Below are 13,757 nucleotides of genomic sequence, written 5' to 3' on the forward strand. Positions count from 1 at the left end.
AGTAAAAAATAATTGTCAAACCTTAAAAATTAACAACGAGAAATGTCAATTTTGTCAACGCCTTCAAAATTAAAAAAAAATTTAAAACGTCTTCCCTGATATTTAATTTCGCCTGATTTTTACATACAAGTGACGTCAATCTTCTTAGACAGGGATAGTGCCAACATTAATTTGCTAGATAACATTAAAATCTGTCTTTTCTATAAACGCAAAAAAGTACATAACATGTAAAGTTCAGGTTCTTTTAGTATTTTCTTACCTTTTGAATAATTCTAGTGTGCCTTCCTGTCCTGGGCACATCCTATGGAATATTGCTAAATGACTTTATGACCGAGGGTGGATAAAACATCGTGAATAGCGTATAGCAATTTGTTTTTTCAAAATTTTCCGCTTACCTAATGGCTATAAGGGATGGTAAAAATTCTTCGAAAGAATAAAAAAAATATTCAACTCCGTGTGGAATGTGAATGTACAAGGAAGGGGCGCTAGGCGTCTGGGTGTGACCATTAGCGGGGCGTTTGTGAGGGGGTATGAGGTCAAGGGAGTTAATAGGAAAAGTAGCAAAATTAATAGGCAACACACAATGGGAGTTATTGTCTCTGAAATGTTGCGAAATGGAGTCCTCGGGGGCTGTGGATAAATTATGCACGAAAGGTGAGTCGAATTTGTTTGGGTGACTGCACGAATGAGAATTTGTGACCCGCCGCGCCCGCAATAATCGCACATGATATATTGCGATGGGAGATAGGTAGGTGTGCAGAGCTATGGCTAAAATGATGTACTTTTTGGGTATGTTTTCTCATTAATGAGTATCATCACGCAAATTGAGCTTGTTGCAAAATTTTGCCAAAGCTTGCGCTTACCCATTTAGCATGGCTATCTAATAGTCTCACAGTTCATCCTCCATCCTACGCGATGATGGATTTTTTTGGATCACACGTCTAGGCCAATGGCACGTATATTTCCTACAATATACCTATGATCTATCCCCCACTGTCCTTGGCGCGATTTTTGTACCATTTAGCCCCCGCAGTGTGCGATAAAATGGCCAGGAAATTCGTTTTTCATTGCTCGTGTGGCACACCTCATGGGAAATTGATAATGATTTATTTGAATGTGGTGCGGTAACACCAAAAGCACCAAAATCACATACTTTCAAGATACCCCCTTTTTTTTCGGTGTGGTAAAATTTTATTCAAATCAATCTTCAACCCTCCCGCGCTCATTTTGCATTACTCAAAGCCACCATCAATTAGGCAAATTGCCACCAGGAAAAGAGATCAAGGGGATAATTATTGTCAAACAAATGTGTTCCATGGGGGATAATGTATCGTCCATCGTTTTTCAAGTCACTCATATTGCCATATCCCCCAATGTATAAGCAAATATGTGGAGGCATTCTCACAATTCAGTTTGACTAATACGAAAATACCGACATTCAGGAATATGCAACAGCCTTATAACAGAAGATGAATGATAAATGACTCTGAATTTCAGCCGATTTAGCATATTCAAGCTCCTAGTTTACCGATGAGTAATTTCTCTGTGACATAGCACACGTCGTTGGAGAGTTTATAATTCGGAAAATTGCTAATATAAAATGCTAATTTGATTATAAAATTTGTTTTAATAATATTTCTATAATTTAAAATATATAGTTATTTTATGATAATTATATGTTACTTAGAGTTAAACACTGTGTTTATTCACTTTGTGACACCTAAGTACATTGTAATTCACATATTAATATATTAATTCAGTATGATAGTGTCGAATATCATTGGTTATGTATAATTATTTTATCCACCCACTGTTGCAATTTGCTTTGATCTTTCATTAATTGATTTTATATGTTGTGTAGCAGTATATGCTTTTGCGTGGGTAAATAATAACCATAATTTTTCAGTTATTATTATTTTTTAAATTAATAAAGCATTTCTGTATAACAAAGCTTTAATAAAAAGGATTTTATTCATTTTGAGGCTCTGATAAAATTTAAAAAGAAAAAGCAATTAAGAGATGAAAATTGTTTGGAAAAATTGAAGAATTTACGTGAACAAATCTTTACGAAGTTAGTCTAACAATTCCTGTGATCTTTCATTTTTTTTGTGTCTGCGAAATGATGTCATAAAAAATCGTTAGATTTGAAAAATTATACAAAATAGCAGATCCTTAAAAATTATTTAAAAAAAAAAATGTTTAACATTCTGTGACATTTTGAGAATTTGCTGGAAGTAAGTTAGGAGGAAGGATGATTAGTATTCGAAACGTAAGCAGCATCTTTTCAGTGGTTTCCTGAGAAAGGGATGTATTTTGGGGAGGGATTGAATTTGTGCTTCCACGTGGCAATTCGTCAGGTTTTTATCGCTTTCTGATCTTCTAATGACACTTTTACGATAATCCTGCCACCATATCGAGATACCCAAGAAGACACATAAGAGTCATTTAAAAATTTATATCACATACCCCATAGAGAGAGAGAGTGGTGACACCCACTGTTGCAATGTCCGTACAATCCAATAAAGTCACGGAATTTTGCTCCGTGGACCCATAATAAAGTCAATGTGGTTTTCAGTGTACAAGCAGTTGGGTCATAAATGATATTTTTATTGACACATTTTGAAACTCACGCCACACCACCAACCCGCCCCCAATGGCAACCATTCAATCCCACAAAAATGACGGAAAATACTTTAAGTGAATATCAAGCTGCTTTATGACTCTCCCTCATTCTGCTTCTTTTCATTGCAGGTTTGGGCACACTTGCGCTTCGCAATGTGACACTAATTGTGGATCCACCAGCTGTTCGACGCTCCCACAATGCAAAGCTCCTCTGTTTGTACGATTTGGAAGGGGCTCCTCTCTATTCCGTCAAATTCTACAGAGGTCTCAGAGAGTTCTACAGATACCTACCAAGTGAGACGCCCAAGAATAAAATTTTTCCCTTTCCCGGAATTCATGTGGATGTAAGTAAAATTGAAAATTTTATGAAAATTTTATTTAAAATTGATCAAATATTAGGAGCTGGCAAAAATGGGTTAATTATTAGGCTTTTTTGAATACGTGACGTGAACAATTCAGAATAGCGAGGGATACAATGTAAAACCGCGTAACTTTGTATGGGCTCGGAACCGACTTATCCGTTTTTACAATGTAACCCACAAAACATTGTATTAACAATATTCTTTTAAGTTACAATCTAAAATGTAATCTAAATTAATATTCCTATACACATTTTAACATTATTTGGGTAAAATTTCCATAAAAGCTTTGCTGGGTAAATGATGAGAGTTATACTAAACGGAAATACAATTAAGCGTTTAAAAGTGTTTCAAAATTAAATTTTCATTGAATGTAAAAATTGAATTAAATGTGTTTTTTTTTGTATTGTGTCTTTTCTCATCCGTTGGGTATCATAACGTGAACCATAAATAAATTCTTGTTCATTGAAATGGTGCTTAATCCGGTATTAATTGAGAGGGGTTTTTCTCGTCCATCCCCAAGAGCAATTAAGGATAAATCAGACCTCTTTTGAGAGTTTATATACACCCCTTTTTAATGGCCATGCCTAATTATTACATACAAATCCCTGTGAGCTGTAATGGGGACAAATTGCGTGTGTTTCCCTGAGTGTGTCTTTCTCAATGAATTTTTGGGCGTATTTCCCTTAAAATGTCTTCTCCGCCTTTTTCCAGTACACCCTCTCCAATGCTAGTCAAGTGGTGATCCGCAATGTGGGCTTTGGGCTGTCTGGCAATTTTTCCTGTGAAGTATCAGCCGACGCACCATCTTTCTCCACGGCAATGGCTGACATCCAGATGCAAGTTGTGGGTGAGTGTTATGTACATTATGTTTTATATATACTACATTACATATATATGGAGCACTTTTGCCTTATCACGGTGTCAGCTTGTTTCCGGGTTGATTTACTGAACTTTCTCACTCGTCACTTTCACACCATTCTTGGGGGATTTTGTGCGGTGATATCACTGATCGGCGTTTCAAGATAAATTCATCCACAGCAGCCTTATGCATGCCGGGAGTTCAAAAACAATATTGTTATCACGAATGATAGATAGTATAGGAGAAACAAATGCAATCCCCCGTGTTGAGAAGTCGTGGGTGAAAAGACAAGAAAAGTTGCGTGGAGACACATGTGGTGTAGTGGAGGATAAACCTGAGATTTATGTATTTATGTGACACCCATACTTACGGTTTTAATGATGGAAATATTGATGATTCCCTCATCTGCCGCATACATCAGTACCGCAAGGATGGGGTGTATGATATATAAAATGTTTAGGAAGAGAACATTGAGATTTTCCTTAATAAATCTTTATGTGGAAATCCACCTCGAACCACCTGCTTTAACCCCATTGACAAATCACAATAATTCCCACCCACGATAAGGCTTGATGTAGAAAATTCTCAGGCTGGACATGATTAACTGCACAACGATATTCAGCTGATTGGGATTCAATGTTACCAGTGACAGTGAAAAATCCCAGAATAGCACTCCGGATGATTACTGTTTGGCGCATTGTTAGATAAAACCTTTCAGTGGCGTTTCACATGGAGTATAAATCCTAAAAGCCTGGGAGGAAATTCTCATCATGTTTTCATTGGAAATGCATTGGATTCTCAGAATTTGGATTTGAGTAACTGCGGGTGTGGGTATAGAAGAGAAAAACAGCCAATCAAGATCAATGTGATTAGCAGTAGATTACAGGTAAATTCTTTAAAAATTTAAAAAATGAAGATTCAAAAGAATTATTCTTCAAACAGTAAAAGAGAGTCTTACCTATACTTTTAAGACTTTATGTTTCTTTTACGGAAATTCCTCTAGAAATTTTCCAAATATCTCATTGGCAATGTTAGTCAAAATTCTTACTCAAAGTTTGGTTTAGAGCTGCCCAACATCATGGGGAACTTCTCGTGGGAAATCTAATTCAGAAACATTTGTGGGAACTTTCGTTAAAGCGATCAAATGCGGATATTGGAACGAGAAACCACAAGAAACACTAAACTTTCATTGAACGCAACTTTTCTGCTTTAAGGGGAAATTTTGTAAGCAAAACGTTTATTCAGGAAACTACGAAATCTCGATAGAAGAGTATTCAAAATGAGAATACGTTATGCTAATGAATATTAACCACTTTTTGTGAAGAAATTTTATTTTATTTTGGATAATATTGTTTTCAAAGAAATGAGACCTAACCCAAGGATTATAGTATAGTGAATGGTGAGGATGTTCTGCATAGTAAAACTACCCCCTTCTATGTACGTTTCCCCAGTAACCTGCTAGGGGGGAAAAGAAAACAAAATGTTTAGTGCAAATGAAACAATCATAATTTTAAACATTTTCCTCACATGCAAAAGCTCTCTTTTTGTCAATAAAAGCGCGATGTTGTGCATTTATTATTCCACGCACTACACTGCTTTGCTGAATACCGAATTACTTTGTAAACTATATGGTTCCTTATATTAGGAACACGTGGGGTGGTAATTTCAGGCGCGATAAATACATATCTGGATATTTAGGGATCAGGGAATGTGAGCTTATTCCACCCATTGTGTGGTGTTTCTGCCAAAGTCACCGCTCGATCTTTCACATATCTCACATGTATGTATATATGCTTCGGTTGTATACATAAAGTGTGTTCCTATATTGTGGCGTAGAGGGATTCGGGCACTTTGTGTCGCTTAAACAAATTCCACCCTCGCCTAGAACTTTGAGTGGGTGGTCGATGTGAAATAGTTGACGCCTGATGCCACTCGACGGAGCTTCTGGAGCTGCCGCCCCAGTAGTGGTTTACACCAAAACTCCTAAGATGTGTCACCACAATGTGTGACAACGATGTGAACACGAGGCCACGGTGGGTCACACTCTGTGCCATATTTCACACAGAATGCCCCATTCTTCTCCCATATGTAGCGTGCTACCAACAATTCCTCGCAAGTGTTCCCTGGGTATGAGTGAGAGAGCTTTAAAGCTCTGCCAGTTCTCTCCCGTACATATAGCCCAAAGCAAAAAGGGGATGAGAATGCAGGGGCATATAAAAGAGCATTAGACATCCGACAAAGGTGTTTCACATAAATTTTTCAATGTGTTTCCAGTGTGTTTACTCCCACCCATTGCAGTGTCTTTTTGGGGTTTTAATGACAACACCAAAATGCTATAGAGATAGCCCATCTAAATCATCCTGTCGCCCCACATCTCTTCTTTGTGAATCCTCCAAACCGAATCGACTCTCTGAAATACTCTCTTCTGTGGACAGAGTATGGGGGAGATAAATATGCACATAATTGAAAACAACTATGACCGCATGGAATGTGATTTGTGGCACCCTATGTGATTTCATCAATGACTACATAACATATTCCCTTTGCTCCATCCTTCCACCGAAAAGGGGAAGATTTTCTAAATGGAATTGCAGATTTACACCTTCGGACTCCAAGGAGAAAGGGATGATTTTATTGACTAGGGAATTTCATTAAATAGGAACTCCGAAACCCATAAAAATGCTCACCTATCTTGTACGGGGACTAATTAAAGGCTTGGACTTTTTTTTGGATAATAATGACTCTTCTTTTCCCATAAAGATTTGCGTTTTTTAGATAAAAAGTTTAGCAAATTCTTTGAGTTTTTTTCTAAAGCTTAAGTCTATTTTTTAGTTATGCCTCAGACAATTGCCAAGAAAAGTCGGTTACAGTACAGTGAAAGAAAATCAAAGGAAAAAGAGAATCCCCCTACATGAAAAATCAGCAAGATCACTCATTTCAGACGTTTGACGATTCCCAAACAAAGACACAATTGACCACTGAGGAAGACGCACAGTAGCGTCGAAAGCTCTGGCCCCTAAAATTGAAAGGATGTGTTTGGGTTGACCTACCGTCCCTTGGCTGACGCAATTCGGAAGGATTTATCCTAAATCATCAAAACATCTATTTTTTAGTGATCGCAACTGTGCAAAAGTCTTCATTGACTTTTTTTTGAATTTTTATTGTTATTTTTTTTATGATATGATTTTACTTTAAAGAAAATTAAGACAGCTGGATTTAATCATTTAAAGATGTCGTATTTTCTTGAAAATGAAAGCTTCAAAAAGCTCTTTTTTCGCGATTAATCCAAGAATATAATCTATGCATCATCTGAGAGCTGTCAATTCCAGATTTTTAATTTCTAGTATTTCTTAATCCTCTCACTATCACAGCATAAATACTAAATCACATTATCTGCATGTGGCAAAGTGAGTGCATCGAAAATGGCATCACGTCGATTTTATCGCACAGTGGTGCACCATTTGGAATTGACACAGTTTCATGGAGGAAATGATACAAGAGCATTTTACTAAAATTTCCATTGAACGCTTCGCATCCATCAGAATTGAGGACATTTCACAACTATTGAAGCCCATCATCCCAATGGCATTTATGTTTTGAATTTTGTTGATAGAGAACCGTGCCATTTCCCCTGGAATGGAAATGGGTGTGTGTATGCGTTGTATTTATTTATGAGCAACTCAAGTCCATCAGAAATCAGCACCATATAAACATTAAATGCAATAATCGCACGATTACATTCGTGAGTTGCCGCATTTTAGCACTATATAGCATTTTGCTGAAGCTTTCAGCATATTGATTCCATCTCCCAGCGTCCAAATCCCCCCTGTACTGCTCGTCCCGAAAAGCACACACACTCCACTCGCATTAGGGCCCACGTCATTTTGTAATGTGGGACAATTTAGATGGGAAAATTGGAAAACGTGATCGTGTTGACTGATGAATATAATGATAACGTTATGTTCTGTATTTTAAATGCGCCGTTTGATTGTCAATCGTGATGTCGATATTTGCGAAATCATCCCACACCAATTCGTCTCGCTCATCTTACGCAACAAAACCCTTTTTGTCAGACAGATGCCACATTCTGTGGCTTTCTAAGGGTTTTCCCCTGCGAAGAAGGGAAATTATTCTAATTTGCCAGAGCGTTTGATTCTACTTTTGTGCCGGGGGTTGGGGGTGAGCGGAAAAGACACCAGAACCACGGAATTTACTCAAATATTTACATGGGCAAAAAGGAAGGAAAATTTAATTTATCCACCAACAATTGAATAAAATAATTATGTGAGCTTTTCTCTTCTTCTCTTCAACCCAACCACAACCATTTTACCCTTACAATATTCATCCTAATGAGCTTGAAAAATCTAAAAAAAAAGGAAAATGTGAAATTTAATACCTCACATACTTTTCTCTGATTTATGTGCTTCAAAGGCTTCAAAATAAAACTCAACAGGATGTCACAGTATTCACGTTTTGTGTGTTGAATTTCTCTCCTGCTGTTTCTGGATGATTTACCAACTACCCCAAAATTGCTATTTGTCCACTTGTACAGCATCACAGTCACATTGAACCCCGGTGTTCGTGGAACACCAATTGATTTTCAATTCTCTGAAGATCAAATGAACACACCCAGTTGATACATAAAAGAGAAATCCACCGTTTGGAGGTACTTTTTATTGAAAAACCCCCATTCCCAACGATTCAGCTGAATAATTGCACAAACAGAGTCCTTTGTATATGTAGATAAGGAGTTCCAAATTAGTCACGAGAGTGTATAGTCGCATTTGTCTTTCTCTCTCATATTAATTTTGAATTTGGTCATTTCGAGGTGAAATAAATAAGATCTTTTTGATAATTCAAACATCGAACAATTTTGAAAGCTTTGTGGAGTGATTAAGATAAACTATAGAAGAAAAGTGAAGGGATTTTCACAGTTTTTCCAGTTTGAAGAGAGTAGATTTTTCTTGGTGAATTCTAATAAATTTTAATTCCTGGAAGAGAGAAAAGGACAGTGAGATGGCGGCAGCGCCGATTGGCGCAGGCCGTAAGAGGGGGATGAATTCGGCAACGGATTCAGAATTCCCTCCGTTGGACTCTGGACAGAAGAGCAAAAGGAATAGAAACATTTTTGTGTTTGGGAGAGGAGAAGAGAGTGAGAGCCCGCGCTATTTGGTAGTTGAGAGAAGTGATGATGGTGAGAGTATGAAAGCGCTCTCGGTGTTCAAGGTGAAGAGAGAGATCAGCAAGTTGGTGGGGAAGGTGAAGCGTTTGCAACCGCTGTTGCAGGGTAAATCGCTGCTTATTGAGATTGCGTCGGACGAGCAAGCGGATAAGCTTCTCAATTTGAAGACCTTGGCTGGAAAATCGGTCAAGATTTCATGGCACCCGTCGATGAATAAATGCAAGGGGATAATTGCGTGCTTCGATTGGACGTTTATTCCTCTCGCAGAGCTGAAAGAGGAGTTGAAGGCATTCAACATCTCCGATGTGAATGCAATCAAGAGGAAAGTTGAGGGAGGAAAAATGGTCGACACAGGCACATTTATTGTGACCTTCGATTCGCCGAAGTTGCCAGAATCCATTGACGCGTTTTATTACCCTCTCAAGGTGAAGGCCTTCGTACCGAATCCAATGAGATGCTTCAAATGCCAGAAGTACGGGCATTTTGTGGATAAATGCCGTATGGCAAAGAAGATCTGTGCGAAATGCTTGCACAATGAGCATGAGGGAGATTGCGTTCATGCACATGCCTGTGCAAACTGCGGAGAGGACCATCTCTCATGGTCCAGGAAGTGCCCCATCTTCAAGCAGGAATTTGCTATTATGAAGATAAAGATCACCCAGAAGATCTCATACTTCGCAGCCAAGCAGGAGTACATGAGGACAAGGAGTATGGACTTGTCTTTTGCAGAGACAGTGGCTAAATCTAAAGCCACGAACTTGCGGAAGAGGATTAATGTTGGAGGAAAGACGGTTTTTCCAGGCTACGAGCAAGACAAGTCTGCGACTGCTGGAGTTAACGGGGTGGGATTCCCCCCGTCGGAATTTGTACAATCTTTGAGGTCAGATAGGATGGAGACTGATATAGTTCTTCCTGGATCTTCAAGAGATGGAAAGCCTTCAGGTGTCTCCCCAGGAGACACCTCTTTGGGTGCTAAGGATGACCTTAGCACCGGTAATATTTCAAATATTCCTTCTACAGGAACAGTAATCAAAGATGCGTTGAATATTTTGGTTGATGATGAAATTTAATTATTTATTTTTTTTTTTATGATCACACACAGAGTTAATTAATTTGCTTATTATTAAGTTTTCTTTTTTTCCTTAAATTAATCATTCTTAGTTTTCTGATTCTTTATGATCTTAATTCAATGGAATATTAATGGTTTTTATAATAATTTCTTTGACCTTCAAAGAATAGTGTGTGATCAAAATCCGGATTTTATATGTCTTCAAGAGACTCATTTAAGAATTAATGATGAGCCTAAGCTCAGAGATTATAATGTCATTGCAAACATAAACGAAAACTCTACCTCTTCGGGTGGAACAGCTATTTGTGTATCAAAGAAAACAAACATCATGTTTTCTGAAATAAGTTTTAACTCTGATTTAGATGCAGTAGCCATTAGGGTGATCTTTAAAGGTAGAGAGTTCTCAATTTGTTCTATCTACTTGAAACCTAGCCTCAAGTTGACCTATAATGCTATGCAGAGTTTTCTTGATCAAATTCCTTATCCTCGAATTATAGTTGGAGATTTTAATGCCCATAATGAGATTTGGGGTTCAATTAGGAATGATGCTAGGGGTAGAATTCTTGAACAGGTATTTCTTAATAATGAAGATGTTCTTCTAAATAAGGGTAAAGCAACTTATTTTCATCCAGGGCATAAAACATTTTCTTGTATTGATTTGGCCTTATGCAGCGCACAAAATTTTAATGACTTTGATTGGGAAGCACTAGATTCATATCATTCTAGTGATCATTTTCCCATTAAAATTAGTGAATTGATTTTTGGTCCAGACATACATAGGCGACAAAGGTGGAAAGAGCAGGATGTGGATTGGAATAATTTTGCAATAAAAGTGGCAGAATTGCTTCCACCACTAGATAATTTGAGCATTGAAGAAGCAACACAGACATTTACAGAAACTATTCAATCGGTAGCTAATGATTTGATTCCTAAAACTAGTTCTAAACCAAAAGGGAAGCAAAAAGCTTGGTGGAATGATCATATTGCATCATTGGTTAAAGAATGTAGAAAGGCATATAAAAGAGTATGTCAAAATTTCACTGACGAAAATGAACAAAATTATAGACTTTTGAAAAGTCAAGTTAAAGAAGCATCCTTAGAATCTAAAAAAAAGACTTGGCAAGATTATGTTCAGACCATTAATGACAACACATCATCTCATGATATGTGGAACAAAATTAATCGGATTTGTGGAAAATATGTTACTCAGAGTATTAGTCAAATGAGGATTGATGATTCTCTTGTCACTTCCCCCTTCGAAATCAGTAATTCTCTAGCTGCTTATTTTCAAGAGAACTCTAAAGATGATCCTAATAACTCGATCATGTGGAATAGGAAACTTTTACTGGAAAGTACTCCGCTGGCGGATACTTCTAGTGAAGTTTCTGATTCTTCTATGCTGAATGTTCCTTTCACCTTGAAAGAAATGAATTCATGCTTGAATAGAGCTAAAGGCAAATCTCCAGGTCCTGATACTATCACATATAATATGCTAAAAAATCTTGACTATTCTGCTAAAATAGCACTTTTGAAGATATATAACAGGATCCTGGAGAGTGGAGCCTTTCCTGATACTTGGAAGGTTGCAAATGTAGTACCAATACTTAAACCTGACAAGGATTCAGTGTATGTACAAAGTTATAGGCCTATTTCTCTTTTAAACTGTACCTCTAAGATTCTAGAAAAAATGATCTCTAAAAGACTAAATTGGTGGCTGGAACATCATGGTCTTTTTTCTGAGAGACAATATGGGTTCAGATGTACTAGAAGTACAGCAGATAATGTCACTTATTTGCAAAATTATATAGCTGTAAACAGGCAGCTAGGAAAACATACAATTGCAGTTTCCCTTGACATTACAAAAGCCTATGAAAAAGTCTGGAGGATTATAGTTATTAAGCAGCTATATGACTGGGGAATGAGGGGACAGTTATTAATTCTCATTGACAATTTTATGAAAAATAGAAAAATTCAAGTTTTAGTTGGTAATGTATATTCTAACAGTTTTGAATTGCACAATGGAGTTCCACAAGGAAGTTCTTTGTCAGTCACACTATTTTTGATAGCTATAAACAGTGTAACGAAAGAATTTTCAAAAACGCCAGGAATGGAGTTTTTACTCTATGCAGATGATTTGTTGATTTTCTCCTCGGATGTTAATTACGATTTTCTAGTAAACAATTTCCAAAATGCTTTAACCAATATTATGCAATGGTCTAGTCTTAATGGCTTCACCTTTTCTCCGGAAAAAACAGTTGGTATTCACTTTTGTCATAGACCTACATGTAGAGATCCAACTCTTTTTATGGGTCAATTTTTAATAAAATTTGTAGATAATATCAAAATTCTTGGTGTCATATTTGATAAAAAATTGTCTTTTGATGCTCATATTAAAAAACTTAAATCCTCACTTTTAAACAAACTAAAATTGATTAGAAACCTTTCGAGTCACAATTGGGGTGCAAATCAAGATCAATTGGTAAGAATAACAAAAGCTCTTATCTGTAGTAGAATTGAATATGGAGCAACAGCTGTGGGAATGGCTAAGGAAACAATTTTAAGCAAGGTTAATCCTGTTCTAAATGCAGCCCTAAGATGTTCCACTGGTTCCTTTAGATCTTCACCCATTAATAGTATAATGGCAGTTGCTAATTTTACCCCAATAGGTATCAGAAGACAAAAAATCAATATAAAGTATCTTACTAAAGCAATCTCTAGCAATAGGGATATTTTAAAAATTGAAGAAATTAATAGTTTGAGATTTGTCAAACCAGTTCCTTTTATTTTCAAGACAAATTTAGTAATTGCTTCACTAAATGTTCCTGTTTCAAATCTCCTATCTTGCTCTCCACCTAAGTTTGCTCCTTGGTTATTTAATGAAAACGTTATAAATTTTTCTTTGGCCAAGTTTAAGAAGTCAAATACTACTGCGGCTAAATATCGATCAGAATTTGAAAATGTAATCTCTCATTATTCTAACTATGTTAAAATATATTCGGATGGTTCAAAAACTGATAAAGGAGTAGCATTTGCTATTCATAGTTTAAATAATTCAGATGAAGAATTAGATATTCAAGTAAAACTTCCAGATTTCTTTACTGTTTTTACTGCAGAAGCAAAAGCAATACTGAAAGCTTGTGAAATTCCTTGGGACACTAATGAAGATAGAGTAATAATCTCCGATAGTATGTCTGTTCTACAAGCCATTGTTAATATAGATAATTTAAACCCTATAATTCTAAGTATAAGAGATCATATAATAGAGAATTTTCCTAAACTTAAATTCATTTGGGTTCCAAGTCATATTGGAATCCAAGGTAATGAAAAAGTAGACACTTTGGCTAGAGAGGCTATCTCTAAAGCCACAGTGGATGATGAAAGTCTCTATCCCAGGGACATAAATGAATTTATCAAGCCAAAAATACAAGAATTGACCCAGAAAGAATGGAATAGAATTTATGAAAGTGAAGGCTTGGCTAAAATTGGTTGTAGTTTAAAATTGTTTCATAGTCAGATTTCTTCATTTAATCGGAAAGATAGAATAATTCTAAATAGACTTCTGACCGGTCACACTAGATTGACACATGGACATTTGATGGTTAAGGAAGAAGCACCTAAATGTGAATCTTGTAATAATGTAACAATAACTGTAATTCATATTTT

The 13,757-nt window shown here is 36.6% G+C and overlaps 3 protein-coding genes across 9 annotated transcripts in view; 1 reads left to right on the plus strand and 2 right to left on the minus strand.

Moving 5' to 3' along the window:
• Nucleotides 1-13,757, minus strand: part of LOC129797635 (cytochrome P450 6A1-like) — a 690,618-nt gene that overhangs the window by 253,291 nt on the left and 423,570 nt on the right. The window lies entirely within an intron of this gene.
• Nucleotides 1-13,757, minus strand: part of LOC129797630 (cytochrome P450 6a9-like) — a 667,408-nt gene that overhangs the window by 253,291 nt on the left and 400,360 nt on the right. The gene's annotated exons all lie outside the window — the stretch shown is intronic.
• LOC129797678 (uncharacterized) overlaps nt 1-13,757 on the plus strand; it is a 101,361-nt gene that overhangs the window by 20,017 nt on the left and 67,587 nt on the right. For all 5 annotated transcript variants that reach the window (XM_055840471.1, XM_055840470.1, XM_055840473.1 and 2 more), the window contains 2 exons: nt 2,752-2,966; nt 3,696-3,831. In XM_055840471.1, the coding sequence (XP_055696446.1) occupies nt 2,752-2,966; nt 3,696-3,831 (351 nt within the window). The remainder of the gene's footprint in view (nt 1-2,751; nt 2,967-3,695; nt 3,832-13,757) is intronic.

The sequence above is a fragment of the Lutzomyia longipalpis genome, chromosome 1, assembly GCF_024334085.1.
Source record: "Lutzomyia longipalpis isolate SR_M1_2022 chromosome 1, ASM2433408v1".
NCBI lineage: Eukaryota > Metazoa > Arthropoda > Insecta > Diptera > Psychodidae > Lutzomyia > Lutzomyia longipalpis.